Genomic DNA, 18,415 nt, shown 5'->3' with positions numbered 1-18,415 from the left:
GAGGGAGGAAGCAGCAGAGTACATGACGGGCTGAAGTTGCTCTTTCTGCTGCTGAGAGCTAAACTTCCACGCCACGGAAGCGGGCTGTAGACTCGGCTGTGCAGACGGCTGGGATAGCCGCGGCGTTATACCACGCGGCGCCGGAAAAAACTCCTCCTGCAGCTGCCGGGAATCCCTCCCCCTCCCTTGCTGCTCCGTCTGTGAGAGGGAAGAGGGGCGAGCGAACGGAGAGGCAGGTGAGGGAGCGGCCGGCGCCAAAAACAGTCCGCCCACGCGGCAGACCTGCGGTTTAGGCGGGGGCGGTGAGCGGCGTCGCCGGGAACCGTTCAAAAAAGCTGGTCCCCCCAGCGCCAGGCGAGTGCCGTTGTAGCGGCCGGAGCTTGCAGGGTCTTTAGTATGGTCGCGTCGTTCTGTCATGGCCGGGGAGGAAACAGGCGAGGAATGGCTGACACGAAGGACTCCAGAAGTCAGCGTAACTTAAAAGGGATTTATTTAAGCAGGGGAAAAACAAATACAAAAATCTTGGAAGGGAGACGACGGGCAAACACAGGGAACACATGGGCACACAACATCAACGACGCGACAGAGAACAAATGAAAACTGAGGGCTTAAATACACAATGGGTAATCAGGGCAAGAGGAAACAGCAGGGAACAACAGGTGAGGCAAATGAAACTAATCACACGGGGGGAAGCAAAACTAGACACGAAGCACAGGGAAATCATACTGACAAAATAAAACAGGAAGTGATAAACCAAGGAACACGCAGACGAGTCACAACACGGGGAACAAGACAAACATACTGGGAGGAGAAGCTCAGGAAATAAACTAAACACAAAACGCTGGGCAAACGGCCCAGGACGTGACATCAGGGTCAAGACAAAATGACAAAACAGTCGAGACCATGGATGCAGAGGAGACAGGGACAAAGGGATCAAGAACAACAAAACAAACTGGGAAATAACAAAACTCAGGGAAAATAAAACTAAACACAAAACGCTGGGAGGACAGCCCAGGACCACGACAATATGGAATAGAAACTGAAGACTTAACAGTATTCCCTGAAAGCCCCCTCCTGTCTGATCATTTCTCAGTAACATTTACATTTACTTTAATGGATTACACAGCAGTGGGGAATAAGTTTTATTACAGTAGAAGTCTTTCTGAAAGTGCTGTAACTAAGTTTAAGGATCTAATTCCTTCATTATTATGCTCTTCAGTGCCATGTGCCAACACAGTGCAGAGCAGCTACCTAAACTCTGCTCCCAGGGAGGTAGATTATGTTGTCAATAGTTTTACATCCTCACTGTTTATTCAATTCAATTTTATTTATATAGCGCCAATTCACAACAAACAGTCGCCTCAAGGCGCTTTGTATTGTGGGTAAAGACCCTACACTAATACAGAGAAAACCCAACAATCAAAATGATGACTTTGGATACTGTGGCTCCTCTGAAAAGGAAAGCTTCAAATCAGAAGTGCCTGACTCCGTGGTATAATTCACAAACGCACAGCTTAAAGCAGATAACCCGAAAGCTGGAGAGGGAATGGTGTCTCACTAAATTAGAAGATGCTCATTTAGCCTGGAAAAAGAGTTTTTTGCTCTATAAAAAAGCCCTCCATAAAGCTAGGACATCTTACTACTCATCATTAATTGAAGAAAATAAGAACAACCCCAGGTTTGTTTTCAGCACTGTAGCCAGGCTGACAAAGAGTCAGAGCTCTGTAGAGCCGAGTATTCCTTTCACTTTAACTAGTAGTGACATCATGGATTTCTTTACAAATAAAATTTTAACCATTAGAGAAAAATTATTCATAACCATCTCAAAGATTTATCTTCATGTTCAGCTGCTTTCTGTCATGGCCGGGGAGGAAACGGGCAAGGAAGGGCAAAAACGCAGGACTCCAGAGGTAACTTAAAAGGGCGTTTATTCCACCGGGGAAACACAAAAATACAAAAACCTTGGAAGGGAGGCACAGGGAGACGAAGGGCAGGCGCAGGGAACACAGGAACACAGGAACACAGGAATACAGGAACACACGGACACACAACGTCACGACGCAACAGAGAACAAAACAAAACTGAGGGCTTAAGTACACACTGGGTAATCAGGGCAAGAGGAAACAGCAGGGAACAACAGGTGAGGCAAATGAAACTAATTACACAGGGGAAGCAAAGCTGAACACAAAGCACAGGAAAACCAGACTGTCAAAATAAACAGGAAGTGACAAACCAAGGAACATACTGACTAAACACGGGGAACAGGCACAGACTCAGGACAGAGACGCAGACATATCACAACACTAGGAAATAAACTAACACAAAACGCTGGGCCAACGGCCCAGGACATGACAGTACCCCCCCCTCAAAGGCCGGCCCCCGACGGCCAAAACCAGAAACAAAACCAGAGCAAAACACGGGGATGAGAAAACAAAAAACAACCGGACGAAACAAAAAGCGACGGCACAAGGCCGGAGAGCTCCAATGTCCAAAACAGGGGGTCAAAACAAGGAACAGTTCAGGAGCTATGACAAAACAAAAACAGCAGCCGGCAAGGGGAGAAAACAGTCCATAGTTCAGGGGAGCGTATGGGAAGGCCCAAAACAAAAAACACAGTTCAGGAGGCTGCAGAGGCCAAAGGCCACAAAGGAGAGTCCCAACGAGGGAGGCCGACCGCGCTCCCAGCGGCGGCGGCGACGAAGACGAGGAGGAACCACTGGAGGCCGACCGCGCTCCCAGCGGCGGCGGCGACGAGGACGAGGAGGAATCACTGGAGGCCGACCGCGCTCCCAGCGGCGGCGGCGACGAGGACGAGGAGGAATCACTGGAGGCCGACCGCGCTCCCAGCGGCGGCGGCGACGACGAGGGGGAGTCACTGGAGGCCGACCGCGCTCCCGGCGGCGACGGGGAGCAGACACTGGAGGCCGACCGCGGGGTATGCGGCGGCGGAGAAGGGCGACCCCGGGCTCTGGTGGGGAACCCTCGGGCGACGTGGAGCGCTCGGACTGAGCAGAGACCCCCACCGGCTCGGACTGAGCGGGACCCCCTGGCTCGGAGCGCTCGGACTGAGCGGGACCCTCGTGCGCGGAGCGCTCGGACTGAGCGGGACCCTCGTGCGCGGAGCGCTCGGACTGAGCGGGACCCTCTGGCGCGGAGCGCTCGGAGTGAGCGGAGACCCCCATCGGCTCGGACTGAGCGGAGACCCCCATCGGCTCGGAGTGAGCGGAGACCCCCATCGGCTCGGACTGAGCTGAGCCCCTGGGCTGAACGGGGCCTACATAGTGAGGCACCGGATGCGTAGGCTGGGACCGCGGAACAGGGCACACTGCTACTTTATTGAGCAGCAGGGGCTGCTCGGGGACTAGCCGAGGTGCAGGGGACTGCGTGGAAGCAGGCCGGGAGACGACGGGCTGCGTGGAAGCAGGCCGGGAGACGACTGGCTGCGTGGAAGCAGGCCGGGAGACGACTGGCTGCGTGGAAGCAGGCCGGGAGACGACTGGCTGCGTGGAAGCAGGCCGGGAGACGACTGGCTGCGTGGAAGCAGGCCGGGAGCTAGGGAGATCTGGCTGCGTGGAAGCAGGCCGGGAGCTAGGGAGATCTGGCTGCGTGAAAACAGGCCGAGAGCTAGGGAGATCTGGCTGCGTGGAAACAGGCCGAGAGCTAGGGAGATCTGGCTGCGTGGAAACAGGCCGAGAGCTAGGGAGATCTGGCTGCGTGGAAACAGTCCGAGAGCTAGGGAGATCTGGCTGCGTGGAAACAGGCCGAGAGCTAGGGAGATCTGGCTGCGTGGAAACAGGCCGAGAGCTAGGGAGATGTGGCTGCGTGGGAGCAGGCTGAGAGCTAGCTGACACTGGGGCCTGAGAGGGAGCTACTGGAACTGACTGAGAGTGGAGTGGACAGGGAGCGACAGGAGCTGGGGCTGACTGAGTGCTAGGGGGAGCGACAGGAGCTGGGGCTGACTGAGTGTTAGGGGGAGCGACAGGAGCTGGGGCTGACTGAGTGCTAGGGGGAGCGACAGGAGCTGGGGCTGACTGAGTGCTAGGGGGAGCGACAGGAGCTGGGGCTGACTGAGTGCTGGGGCTGACTGAGTGCTAAGGGGAGCGACAGCAGCTGGGCTGACTGAGTGCTAAGGGGAGCGACAGGAGCTGGGGCAGACTGAGTGCTAAGGGGAGCGACAGGAGCTGGGGCAGACTGAGTGCTAAGGGGAGCGACAGGAGCTGGGGCTGACTGAGTGCTAAGGGGAGCGACAGGAGCTGGGGCTGACTGAGTGCTAAGGGGAGCGACAGGAGCTGGGGCTGACTGAGTGCTAAGGGGAGCGACAGGAGCTGGGGCAGACTGAGTGCGAGGGGGAGCGACAGGGGCTGGAGCAGACTGAGTGCGAGGGGGAGCGACAGGGGCTGGAGCAGACTGAGTGCGAGGGGGAGCGACAGGGGCTGGAGCAGACTGAGTGCGAGGGGGAGCGACAGGGGCTGGAGCAGACTGAGTGCGAGGGGGAGCGACAGGGGCTGGAGCAGACTGAGTGCGAGGGGGAGCGACAGGGGCTGGAGCAGACTGAGTGCGAGGGGGAGCGACAGGGGCTGGAGCAGACTGAGTGCGAGGGAGAGCTACAGGGGCTGGAGCAGACTGAGTGCGAGGGAGAGCTACAGGGGCTGGAGCAGACTGAGTGCGAGGGAGAGCTACAGGGGCTGGAGCAGACTGAGTGCGAGGGAGAGCTACAGGGGCTGGAGCAGACTGAGTGCGAGGGAGAGCTACAGGGGCTGGAGCAGCCTGAGTGCGAGACAGCGCTGCTGGCTGCGTGGAAGCAGCCTGAGTGCGAGACAGAGCTGCTGGCTCTACAGCTGATTGGGGAGACCGAGACTGAGCTGCTGGCGCTAGAGCTGACGCTACTGCTAACTGGGGAAACGGAGAATGAGCTGGCGCTACAGCTGACTGAGGCGAGAGTGACCGTCTCCGCGGCGTTTTACCGCTCTGCTCCCGCGGCGATTCTCTCTGATGCTGCCGGGAGCTTGGTCTTCCTCCGTCAGCAGCAGGCAGTGGTGACGCGGAAGTGGTGGGAGGCCAAGGACCCCTGTGACCCAGGAATCGGAAAAATGACTCCTCTGGACTCTGCCGGCTCCAGGAAAACGTCTCTCCGCTTCCTCCGGTATCTCGTCCTCCGTGGCTGCGGCGACTGCTGAGAAAAGGAGGGACCAGCAAGCGGAGTGACAGGTGAGGGAGCGGCCGGCGCCAAAAACAGTCCGCCCACGCGGCAGACCTGCGGTTTAGGCGGGGGCGGTGAGCGGCGTCGCCGGGGACCGTTCAAAAAAGCTGGTCCCCCCAGCGCCAGGCGAGTGCCGTTGTAGCAGCCGGAGCTTGCAGGGTCTTTAGTTTGGTTGCGTCGTTCTGTCATGGCCGGGGAGGAAACGGGCAAGGAAGGGCAAAAACGCAGGACTCCAGAGGTAACTTAAAAGGGCGTTTATTCCACCGGGGAAACACAAAAATACAAAAACCTTGGAAGGGAGGCACAGGGAGACGAAGGGCAGGCGCAGGGAACACAGGAACACAGGAACACAGGAACACAGGAATACAGGAACACAAGGACACACAACGTCATGACGCAACAGAGAACAAAACAAAACTGAGGGCTTAAGTACACACTGGGTAATCAGGGCAAGAGGAAACAGCAGGGAACAACAGGTGAGGCAAATGAAACTAATTACACAGGGGAAGCAAAGCTGAACACAAAGCACAGGAAAACCAGACTGTCAAAATAAACAGGAAGTGACAAACCAAGGAACATACTGACTAAACACGGGGAACAGGCACAGACTCAGGACAGAGACGCAGACATATCACAACACTAGGAAATAAACTAACACAAAACGCTGGGCCAACGGCCCAGGACATGACACTTTCAGTACTGCTGGTATTTGTTTAGATGGCTGTGCTCCAGTTGATCTTTCAGAGTTAACTTCAATAGTTACTTCCTCCAAACCATCAATATTTTTATTAGATCCCATTGTCAATAGACTGGTCAAAGGCGGCAGCACAAAGCTGGGAACAGTCCACAGCGAAAAACTCAAGGATCAAAGCAAAACAAAAAGCTAAACAGTTCTTGGGGTCAACCGCAGTGGCGACGACAAGGCGAGGCAGGAGGCCTCCCTACAGAGGGAGCAGGAGCTGAGGGGACTGGGACCAAAACTGAAGGGACTGAGACAGGAACTGAGGGGGCTGAGACTGAAGATGAAGACACTGAAAATGAGGAGACCAAAACTGAACTGACCGGAGGAACCAAGGGGGTTAAGGAGCTAACTGAAGAAGACACTGGTGGAACTGAAGCTAAAGCAGAGGGAACTGACTAAGAGGGTAGGGAAACAGCTGACACTAGCCTCTTTCCCACCAACAGGGTTCCGGAGCCGGAGCCGTGAATTGAACCGTTAGGCGGGTTTTCCACCGCCGAAGCACTCGGTGCTCGGCCGAAAAACGGGTTCAATTCCGGCCCCGCAAACTAGCTGGTCTGGAACCAGGAACCCGTGCCGAAAGCGGCAAAGGGGCGTGACTCTGCCGACTCAACATCAAGTTTTCTACCATATTACATGTGTATTACATGAGAAAAGCGAAGCGATTTTCACGGCTGTGAATTAGGTTGGGCTCTAAGGCTGAACTTGCTGCTTTGTATCGGTTCATATCACAGATAAAAGGACACAAAGTACGTACTTGTCGTCTTGCTCTAATCGCTGTCTGTGTTTACCTCTGTGCTGCACAGAGATGCTGCAGTAGTTTGGTTTGGACCCTAAAACGTATTTGCAGCACAAGAAAGGAGAGCGTGTTCTCCCACGTTTGTGACCTTCGGCTTCCGTGTCCAGACGAGGACCCGCCCACGCTCATACGTAAAGGAGCAGTTCACAGAAACGCGGTGGGAACGCAGGCCCGTTCTTAAGCGTTCATTGGGATCGGCACGGGAACTTGCGCCGGCTCCGGAACCTCGGCGGTGGGAAAGTGGCAACTGTGGATCAAGGGAGAGCTACAGGAGCTGACTGAGAGTAGACAGGGGCTGGAGCTACAGCTGACTGAGGAGCTGCTGCAGTTCCAGCTGACTGTGACAGGGACACTGTGGAGCGTAGCTGTGGCTTGGGACCTGCAGCAGCGAGCTGTGGCAGCAGAAGCTGGTAGACTGCTGCAGCAGCTGAAGACTGTGGAGGATGCTCGGCTGCAGGCGACAAAGACTGAAGCAGGGACGGGGACAGTGGCTGAAGAGGCGCTGCTGCAGGCGACGGGGACAGTGGCTGAATAGGCGCTGCACCCACACCCGAGAGACAGGTTTGGGTCCAGGGATGGACTGATCCCTAGCCGTCCCCACCCGAGGGAACAGAATGGGTGCAGGAGCTGAGTGTCTCTCAGGGGCCAGTCTTTGCTGGGGTTAAAGTCTCTAAACACAATTTCAATTCAATTCAATTTATATAGCACCAAATCCCAACAAACAGTTGCCTCAAGGCGCTTTGTATTGTGGGTAAAGACCCTACAATAATACAGAGAAAACCCAACAGTCAAAACGACCCCCCTATGAGCAAGCACAAAATTTCTACAGTGGCCTGTTTGTTCAGAACAGCCTCTTCCTGAGGTTTAGAGGAGTCAAGTGTCTCAAAATGTGTTATTTTCATAACAAAGTCCTTAATGATGGCAGGCAAAGAGTCCAGAAGCCAGGAATTTTCAGACACCAGTATGTTCAGTCTACGTTCAATGGCTCTTCTATACAAATCCAAGGGCCTCTTAAGCATTTGATCGCATAGCTTTGTCACTAAAGCGCTAATATCTTCAAGACACGTGCCTCGTGAGCAGACCCTTCATTATTGATAGAGGCAAATGCAGGATTACTCACTGTGTCAGTGGGCTGTGAGAAAAACGGTGATGGCTTTATAGCGCACGGTGCCGGAGATGAGCCTCTCCACTGTTGCTGGGAACCCAGCTGCCCACCCTCCGAGACAGGCTGAGGCGGCGGTGAAGCGAGTGAGCTGGGTGGCCAGGGACCCCTATATCCCTGGAACCGGGAAAATGATTCCTCCGGTGTTAATCCGGGAGCCGGCTCCGGAGAAAATTCCCTCCGTCACTGCTGGGAACTCTTTTTCCTCCGAGACCGCGTAGTCTGCACTGGAGAGGAAGGACTGGCGCGCGGAGCAGCAGGTGAATGACTAGCTTAAGCGAGGGTAAGCTCACCCACTCTGAATTTCTGCGGCTTAGCCAGGGGAGCTGAGCGGCTTCTCCGAGGACCATTCCAGTATGCTGGTCCTCCCAGAGCCAGGCGGGTGCCGCTGTACGAGTCCGTGTCCGTGAGGTCCATTATGGTTGCGTCATTCTGTCATGAACTGATGTGGTTGGCAGTAGTGAGGACCTCTAAGCAGACACCAGAGACATGGGAGTAAACTCAAAACACAGCTTTAATGCTGGAGACAGGGTTGCAGACACACAAAGGGAGCAAACTGAAACTGACTGACGGACGGACTGAAAAACTGACTGAAAACCGCAGGACGAGCACCAATGACAATGATGCGACAAAGACTGACTGGAACACAGACAATATAAACACACTAGGTAACGAGGGGATTAGGAGCACCTGGGAGGGAGACACAGGAAGGATAGCACACTACACTACAAATCAGACAGTACCAAAATAAGACAGGAACTTATATGAATTAACAAAACCCAATACAAACTGGAAAACATAAGAGCTCAATGAAAACAGAAACCAAAAGAACTAAAGACAAAATACTGGGCACATGGCCCAGGATCATGAAAAGACATTTACCTAGACGTAAAACTGACCAGGACCTGAACAAAGAACTAAACAACACTGAGACTTTAAATACGCAGCGGGAACGAGGGGTGAGTGGTAACAGCGGGGCCAAACAGGTGAAATGAATGAACTTAATATAGGAAGCAAAAATGAACACAACACACAAGAAGCATGAGACTACCAAAATAAAACAGGAAGTGACCAACAGAACACAAGCAGATCTAACACAGAAAACTTGACAAAGGGGATCAGACAATACACAAAGAAACAAACTGAGAAAACTAAACTCAAACTAAACACAACCCAGAAAAGTACAACAAAACAGAGCTAACCAAAAGAAACTCAAAACACTGGTCCACCAGCCCAGGACCATGACAGAAACAGCATTAGTGAAGGTTACAAACGATCTTTCTTTTTGCCTTGAGGCAACTGTTTTTTTGTGATTTGGCGCTATATAAATAAAATTGAATTGAATTGAATTGAATGTTCAGCAGACAGCCAAGGCTTTCAATTGATCTTGCTTTCGGTACTCACCCAGGCAAACGCAGTCACAAATCCTACTCCAACTATATTCAAAAACTTCATCAAACTCTCCAAGAAAGTTACGCCCTGGCATCTGAACATTCAAGAAAGATGGGTGAAAAAACAAAGCACACTTTGCCAAGAAGGTCAGAGCTGCTGAACTGTTTGACAATGATAGGGTAACCGCTGGGAACAAAATGTTCACATTGTTGTAAAACGCATTAAAGATATTCTCATTTATGTTGTCAGACCTGAAAATGTGGATGGTCCAAACTGCACCCTTTATAGGGATTTGCTCCTCCCTTGTGGGTTCCTACCTGTGAGAGACCAGACTGAATCTAAGCCCCAAAATTGAAATCCAAGGAAATCAAGGACCAGGAGTACAACAAACAGTGCTGAGGCAAATGAAAATGAAGGAGCATACAGTGATGAAGATGAACTGAATGGTGAGGAGGAAATGTTTACTGGCAAAAGGGAGCCACAAGTCATCACAAGAAGCCCCTACATTCAAACAGAAGTGATTCCTCCAAGATCTCAGATCCCAGTCACTCAGAAATGTCCCTCCAATTGCACCAGCTCCTGACACCAGTGTGATGCCTCAAACATCTGTACCTGGCTTTTGCATACCTACCAAAGACAGACAACATGAAGTCTCTAGTACGAGTAGTGTTGAGCTGGCACATTTGGACCCCAAGTCCCCAGACCATGTTCTTATTGACATTCCAGAACCCGACCTGGCACCCATTCCACCTGATGCAGAGCCTACTACACCAGAACCTGTAGTAAGTCAGGTAGAAACTGAAGCTGGTGGCAGTACTAGAGAGGTAGTGTGGAGAAAGACACCCACCACGGAAATTTACTTATGACGAATTGGGCGAGCCATTGACTTTGGCCATCAGATCTTTCTTCCAAACACTAGGTGTTGCATTCTCAAAATCCATGGTTCCACTTTCGCAGTACCCTAGTGAGTCAACCGCACATAAAGGGACTCATGCCGTTTAGAGGGGGAGAGTGTAACCCAGGTTGTTTTTTGCCATTATATGGGTCTTTCCAGTGAATGTATCATTGCTCGATAAGTTTTGTTTTTCCCATGTTCCATGAAAGCACTATTTTAGTTGCACATGGTACCTCTCCTCTACAGAGTGAGAAAACATTTTTTTCCCATTGTCGGGAAAGCAGAACGGCTGTGGAACTTAGCAATTTGAGAAATTTACTTGTCATTTTGGAAGCACAGAAACCATATAGTTGATCCAGTAATATGTAAATGCCACTAAGGGTGTATTAAGTTATGAAGAATTTCCTGGCTGGCTTTTTTACTGATAGAAACTGCTTCTAAGGACTGAGCTGGGATGCCTGAGGACTGGATGCTGGAGATCTCTACCCAGGACATTTCATACCATGGCCAACTGTTCCCAGGAGGGTGGTAGGATGAGAAAGGATTTTCCTTTTTTTCCCTTTCTCAGAGGATTTGTTAATTTTCCCTTATTTTACCTAAGATCTAACATATTTTATTTGCTACATTTCTTTGGGTCAGGACTTATTCCATAAACAATTGATTCCATAAATAACTGATGCATCGGGAAAAATTAGGAGTAACTGAACTCTACCCTAAATACCCTGACACAAGTGGACTTTAAGTGCAAAACTGACATGGACATTGTGTTCAGTGGACATTATAGGAATGGTATCAAGGGAAACTGAGGGAATGGAATTATTGTTTTGTTGGTCTGCCAATGTATATTTAAAGTCAGTTCCTGCTCAACGTCAGCAAAACGAAGGAACTGATTGTGGACTTCAGCAGGAAGAGGTGGAAAGAGTGAACACTTTCAAATACCTGGGAGTGACCATCTCACAGGACCTGTCCTGGACTCATCACATTAACATCACTGTGAAGAAGGCCAGACAGCGTCTCTACCTCCTCAGGCGGCTGAGAGACTTCAAGCTCCCACTCAATGTGCTCAGGAACTTTTACACCTGCACCATCGAGAGCATCATGCGTGGGAGCATCACCACCTGGATGGGAAACTGCACTAAGCAGGACTTCATGGCTCTAAAAAGGGTGGTTCGTTCAGCCGAACGGACCATCAGAACCACCCTCCCCAACCTGCAGGACATTTACACCAAGCAGTGCAGGCTGAGGGCCATGAAGATCCTAAAACAGCCCAGCCACCCCGGACACTCTCTCTTCTCCCTGCTCCCATCAGGCCGGCGTTACCGCTGCCTGAGGACTAAGACTGAAAGGTTGAAGAAGAGTTTTTACCCACAAGCCATCCGTCTGCTCAACACTGAGCCCTAACTGGACTATTATTGCACAATGTAAATATTATAATCTATAATTCCATGTAAAGGTGTGTATAGTATATAGAGTATAGTGTGAATTACTTATTTTTATTTTTATTCTTCTTATTTATTTGTGTGTGTATATATATGGTTGCAGGTACAAAATACATTTCACTGTGCATTGTACTATGTATAACTGTGTATGTGACAAATAAACACTATCTTATCTTATCTTATCTTATCTTAATGACCCTTGCTAAACATATGACCTGTTGTTAAATTCTTAAAAATAAAACTGCATTCTTAACTAAGAACACTGATTGTAGTTTGTTGTGGTTAGAGGGTTTTCCTTTGGAATTTTAGCAGTTGCCACCACCAATCTTCTATGGATCTAAGAGAAGTGACCCTAGTTGTGTATACTTTGGCAATGAATCAAACCAATAGATAATTTAGTCCTGGACTGCTACATTCTCAAAGGGTTACAATAACAATAAAATATTGAGCAGGCCTGGTTTGCCTGCAAAATTCATAGGCTAGTGTGGCCTTCCCAGTTTAGATAAAATTTGTGCAACTGTGTGTTTGATTGGATGTTTTCCTAATTTTTCCTGCCCTGTCACAAATTTAAATCAGTTCTGATTGGATGTTGTCCCTGCCAAGCATTTTTTCATCATGAAAAAATGGTTAACGAAAACTATAACAAAAATAGTTCATCAACAAACTTAACACTGGTGTGTGTGTGTGTGTGTGTGTGTGTGTGTGTGTGTGTGTGTGTGTGTGTGTGTGTGTGTCTGTGTGTGTGGACTCACTCGACTGTCTTGCTCCATGCTGGAGGGTTGCTCATTGTCATAAAGACACAATTGCTCAGAATCGTCACCATGATGAACAGACTGAATAATGTTTTGTTTGTAAGAAAAAAATTGTGATCTGTGTCATCATAAAGTCAGTGTGACATCATACAGGTACAGTGTGACATCATAAAGGATATGAATGAATGAGGATCTTGATGGCTAAGGTCCTCAGTGGGTTGAATGGACTCAGGAGGTAACAGGCAGGCTCAGCATTAAACCTGTAGATGATGTTTCCTTTACTGAGCACAATGAAGGTCTGCAGAGAGAGAGAGACAGATCAGAGAGAGGTGACAGGCAGACAGGTGTTTGCAGGTCTGGTGTCTGTATGAAACCTTCATAAGAGTAAAGTTTTGTTTGCGTTTAAGTGAATCTTTATGATCTGAGAGCAGAACAGAAAGAAATGGTAAAATAAATGAGCAAATATAAAATCTGATCTAATTTCTGATGCAAGTCCATCATGAAGCCATCGCCCTCCCCACCTAGCCTTAATCTTATTTGGGTTCAGGTCTCAGGGGCAGCACTGATCATCAGCAACAAGGTGATGTGCGAACAGTGGACTGCTTCCTCTGTAGATTCCTCTTAAAGCTGAACCCAAACAGAAAAAGCTCATTTCTGCTGCTGGTGTCTGCAATCACTTTTTATGTCATTACCGACAGATCATGGTCATAGGTGAGGTTGGGAAAATAGATTAACCAATAATCATGATCAGCTCTCTCCTTACCACAACAGGCGAGTACAGTGTAATTTCAATGCTGATGCTGTTGATGTTGATGAAGGAAGAAACTCCTCCTAACCCTTAGTGGGCACTCCATCTTTTTCTGGCTGAGAACAATGTTCTCAAAAGCAGAGACAAGATCCTGAGATCACCAAACCTGACACCCTCCACTTCTCGATTGTACCTAAAATTCTGTACATAAAGTTATGAACAGACTCAATAAAGTGCAGCCATGGCAAAGCTCAACACCTACCAAGAATTAGTCTGGCTTATTGCCAACAATATGGACCAAGCTCTCACTGTGGTCATACAAGGACTGAACAGCCCATAGGAATGGGCTCAATACCCCATACTCGCAAAGCACCCCCCTGCGCAATGCAGTCAGATATCTTCTCTAAGTCTACAAAACACAAGTAGGACAAACTCCCACATATCCTTGAATATCCTTGAGAGGATAAAGAGCTGGTTTAGTGTTCCACAACCAGGATGGAAGTCTCTTAAATCTGATCCATCCACTCATTTAGGTCGTCTGAATACGGATGAGCATCTCCATCCATCCATCCATCCATCCATCCATCCATTCTCTTCCACTTATCCGGGCCCACTGAGAGATATAATCTCCCCAGCGTGTCCTGGGTCTACCACGGGGCCTACTCCCAGTGGGACATGCCCAGAACACCTCACCCAAGAGGCGGCCAGGAGGCATCCCAATCAGATGCCCGAGCCACCTCAATTGGCTCCTTTCGATGTGGAGAAGCAGTGGCTCTACTCTGAGCCCCTTCCAGATGGCCGCACTCCTCACCTTATCTCTAAGGGAGAGGTCAGCCACCCTTCGAAGGAAACTCATTTCTACTGCTTATATTTGCGATCATATTCTTTCGGTCACTACCCAAAGCTCGTGACCATAGGTGAGGTTTAGAACGTAGCTCGACCGGTAAATCAACCCTTTTAAACTAAGCTCCCTCTTCACGATGACAGGCCGGTGCAGCGTCCGCTGCAGAAGCAGCCCCAATCTGTCTGTCGATCTCCCGCTCCCTTCTCCCATCACTCGTGAACAAGACCCCGAGATACTTGAACTCCTCCACTTGGGGCAGGAACTTGTCCCTGAGCCGGAGAGGGCGCTCCACCCTTTTACGGCCAAGGACCATGGCTTTAGCTCCTGTAGGCCCACCACCTGCAGGAGGCGTCATAGGGGTTGGGTGCAGTGTGTGTCGGGCGGAGGCCCCAGCGAACCGATCCCCGGCTATTGAGACTGGCTGATGAGCATATTTTTTTTAAACAAAAATACCTTCTGTGATTGGTAGAAAGGATCCAGATCCTCCAATGGGGTGTTGAGAAACTCAGGAGGTGGGTCTCCATATATAAGGGGAAGGGGTTTCCCAGCCTCCAGGTCACTAACTGGTTTAGGAAGATCTTCCTCTGCAATCTGTGAGACAGACAGAGTATTGATTATATGTTGTCAGTGTATTACTTACTCATTCTTAGCCAATCAATATATTTTATACCTCAATATTGTTCTCTTTCCTTATCTGATGTTCCTTTTCTTCAGCTTCATGGCGTCGTTGGATTTCCTCCAGTGATGCTGGTGTGAATCGTTTGAAAATCTCAGAACCAACAGGGGGCAGAAGAGATGCCATGTTGGCATAATGCAGAACCTCCTGAACTCCCCCAGGTGCCTTCCCCTGTAGGGACGAGAAAAACCCTTTTATCAGACATGAGTACACTGATGTCACAGTTAATTTTTTTTTTTAATTATTAATTTAAAAAAACAATCAAAACAATGGCTAAAGAAATGTGATTTTTTCTATGATTAGAAGATTCAATCAAATGGCCCAGTGATAGTTTGAAATTATGTGATTGTGATTCTAAGGGCGTTCTCTTTTCCCGCTGTCTTTAAGTAAGTAAGTAAGCAAAATTTTATTTATATAGCACCTCTCAAGACATAGATCACAAAGTGCTTCACAACATTAGAAACAACATTAGAACAAATTACAATTGGAATAAGGAGGACGAAATATATGCATACATATAAAATTAAATTAAATAAAAAAAAATAAATAAATAAATAACAATAATCTAACCAAACGCAAGCCTAAAAAGATGAGTTTTTAGCTGTTTTTTAAAAGATACCACCGAATCTGCAGTTCCTATACACAAGGGGACAGAGTTCCAGAGTCGGGGAGCTACTGTTGCAAAAGCTCTATCACCTTTAATTTTCAGGCTTGTGTGATGTACAGCCAGTAGGCCTTTATCACATGACCTCAGAGACCTGGAGGGAATGTATGGATGCAAGGGTTCACTGATATAAGTTGGGGCTTGACCATGAAGACTTCTATAAGTAAGGACCAGAATCTTAAACTGGACTCTGAAAGTAATGGGGAGCCAGTGTAGCTGGATGAGTAACCATGTAGCGTGAGAATATTTAGAAGATTTTGTCAGAAGCCTCGCAGCAGCATTCTGAACAACCTGGAGACACTCCAGGGAGTTTTTGCTAAGACAAGTAAACAGAGTGTTACAATAATCCAGACTTGAGGAAATGAATGCATGGATAGTAATCTCAAGTTCAGAAAGTGACACAATGGGACTTAACTTAGCAAGGTTCCGTAAATGATAGAAACAAGAGTGAACTAGAGATTTGACATGGCTATCTACAACCCCTGGCAAAAATTATGGAATCACCAGTCTCTGAGGATGTTCTTTCAGTTGTTTAAATTCGTAGAAAAAAAGCACATCACAGACATGACAAAAAAAGTAAGGCCTTTCAAATGGCAACTTTCTGGCTTTAAGAAACACTAAAAGAAATCAAGAAAAATAATTGTGGTAGCCAGTAACAGTTAGATTGTTAGAACAAGCGCAGGGAATAAATTATGGAATCACCCTGCAAATTCTCATTACAAACACTAACACTTGCATCTGCTCGTAAAAAGGAGTGATCACACCTTGGAGAGTTGTTGCAACAAGTGGACTGACATGAATCATGGCTCCAACACCAGAGATGTCAATTGAAACAAAGGAGAGGATTATCAAACTCCTCAAAGAGGGTAAATCATCACGCAGTGTTGCACAAGATGTTGGTTGTTCACAGACAGCTGTGTCTAAAACCTGGATGAAGTACAAACAACATGGGAAGGTGGTTAAAGGCAAGCATACTGGTAGACCAAGGAAGACCTCAAAGCATCAAGACAGAAAACTTAAAGCAATATGCCTTGAAAACAGAAAATGTACAACGAAACAAATGGGAGGAAACTGGAGTCAACGTCTGTAACCGAACTGTAAGAAACCGCCTAAAGGAAGTGGGATTTACATACAGAAAAGCTAAAAGAAAGCCATCACTAACACCTAAACAGACAAAAGCAAGGTTACAGTGGGCTAAGGAAAGGCAATCGTGGACAGTGGATGACTGGATGAAAGTCATCAGATTCGAGATTCATCACTGAATATGACTTTCATCCAGTCATCCACTGTCCACGATTGCCTTTCCTTAGCCCACTGTAACCTTGCTTTTGTCTGTTTAGGTGTTAGTGATGGCTTTCTTTTAGCTTTTCTGTATGTGAAAAGCTGAAGATGACTGGATGAAAGTCATATTCAGTGATGAATCTCGAATCTGCATTGGGCAAGGTGATGATCCTGGAACTTTTGTTTGGTGCCGTTCCAATGAGCTTTATGCAGATGACTGTCTGAAGAAAACATGTAAATTTCCACAGTCATTGATGATATGGTGCTGCATGTCAGGTAAAGGCACTGGGGAGATGGCTGTAATTACAACTTCAATAAATGCACAGGTTTACATTGACATTCTGGACACTTTTCTTATCCCAACTATCAAAAGGATGTTTGGGGATGATGAAATCATTTTTCAAGATGATAATGCATCTTGCCATAGAGCAAAAACTGTGAAAACATTCCTTGCAGAAAGACACATAAGGTCAATGTCATGGCCTGCAAACAGTCCAGATCTCAATCCAATTGAAAATCTGTGGTGGAAGTTAAAGAAAATGGTCCATGACATGGCTCCAACCTGCAAAGCTGATCTGGCAACAGCAATCAGAGAAAGATGGAGCCAGATTGATGAAGAGTACTGTTTGTCACTCATTAAGTCAATGCCTCAGAGACGGCAAGCAGTTATAAAAGCGAGAGGTGGTGCAACAAAGTACTAGTGATGTGTTGGAGTGTTATTTTGTTTGTTTGTTTTTCATGAATCCATAATTTTTTCCTCAGAATTGAGTGATTTCATAATTAATTCCCTGTGCTTGTTCTAACAATCTGTTACTGGCTACCACAATTATTTTTCTTGATTTCTTTTAGTGTTTCTTAAAGCCAAAAAGTTGCCATTTGAAATGTTTCAGGTAAACAGGTTTTTTGTGAAGGAAGACACCTGAAAAACTTTAATTAAAAAAGTAAAACATTTAATATATTAAAGGATCAGAAAAAGTACACATGCATGTGGGGACTCAGAGGAGACAGCCTGTGTGTGTGCTCTCTCTCTCTGAGCCCGTGTTCCTGTCTAACCAAAACATTTTTATGCTCTTGTTATCTAAGCATAAACAATCTCTGGGCGCTATGAGTTGACCATCATTCAGTCTTGTTTCTGGCTGGTTTTTCATGACTCAGATTCCTCTCAGTCATAGGCACATCTTCTTCCTGATGTTCTAATTTAATCAACACAGAGAAATCTTGTCCAGATTAATGACAGAACATGGTGACATTGGCGATGTTCTAATTGTACGTTCTGTGGCTGGACCTCGAGATAAGGTGCACTGAAAGAGAGAAGTTAGTCTACTACTTTCTGATCTGTTGCTCTCTGTCTGTATTATTTAATTGTTTATTATTTGGTTGATCCACTGTTTATTAATTAATTTACTGGAAGTTTACCTTTAAACATATGTCCTGTATTCACTGAGTAAAAAATAATCCCCAACAAATGCCTTTAGTTTTTTGTCATGTCTGTGATCTGCTTTTTTTCTACAAAATTAAACAACTGAAGGAACATCCTCAGTGATTCCATAATTTTTGCCAGGGGATGTAAAGAGAACGCAGAATCAAAGGTTACACCAAGGTTTCCGATGGAAGATTTAGCAAATTTGCCAAGAGTGCTGCTCACAGAAGGTTAACTGTTCATTTTTTCCAATATTTTAGTCTTTACCTTACAGTAAAGCTTCCTGCTGCCAGATGGTTATTATAAAGAAAACTGAATCAAAACTACAACATTTAAACTGAAGTCTGTTAGCGAATTGGATGCAGCGTCTCAATACACTTGCGCCTATCATGTCTTCAGAATTG

General features: G+C 47.7%; 1 protein-coding gene across 1 annotated transcript in view; it reads right to left on the bottom strand.

Annotated features, from left to right (window-relative positions):
* The window catches only part of scn4ab (sodium channel, voltage-gated, type IV, alpha, b), a 76,850-nt gene extending 62,078 nt beyond the window's left edge, over positions 1 to 14,772 (bottom strand). Inside the window, exons 1-4 of the mRNA XM_030736443.1 lie at positions 14,641 to 14,772; positions 14,424 to 14,561; positions 12,558 to 12,676; positions 12,379 to 12,468 (exon numbers count right to left, since the gene is read on the bottom strand). Of these exons, the coding sequence (XP_030592303.1) occupies positions 12,379 to 12,468; positions 12,558 to 12,676; positions 14,424 to 14,561; positions 14,641 to 14,772 (479 nt within the window). The remainder of the gene's footprint in view (positions 1 to 12,378; positions 12,469 to 12,557; positions 12,677 to 14,423; positions 14,562 to 14,640) is intronic.
* Between the last annotated feature and the right edge of the window lie 3,643 nt (positions 14,773 to 18,415).

The sequence above is a fragment of the Archocentrus centrarchus genome, chromosome 8 (assembly GCF_007364275.1).
Source record: "Archocentrus centrarchus isolate MPI-CPG fArcCen1 chromosome 8, fArcCen1, whole genome shotgun sequence".
Taxonomy (NCBI): domain Eukaryota; kingdom Metazoa; phylum Chordata; class Actinopteri; order Cichliformes; family Cichlidae; genus Archocentrus; species Archocentrus centrarchus.
Note: the sequence above shows the minus strand (reverse complement) of the source record. Positions and strands in the feature narration are given on the sequence as shown.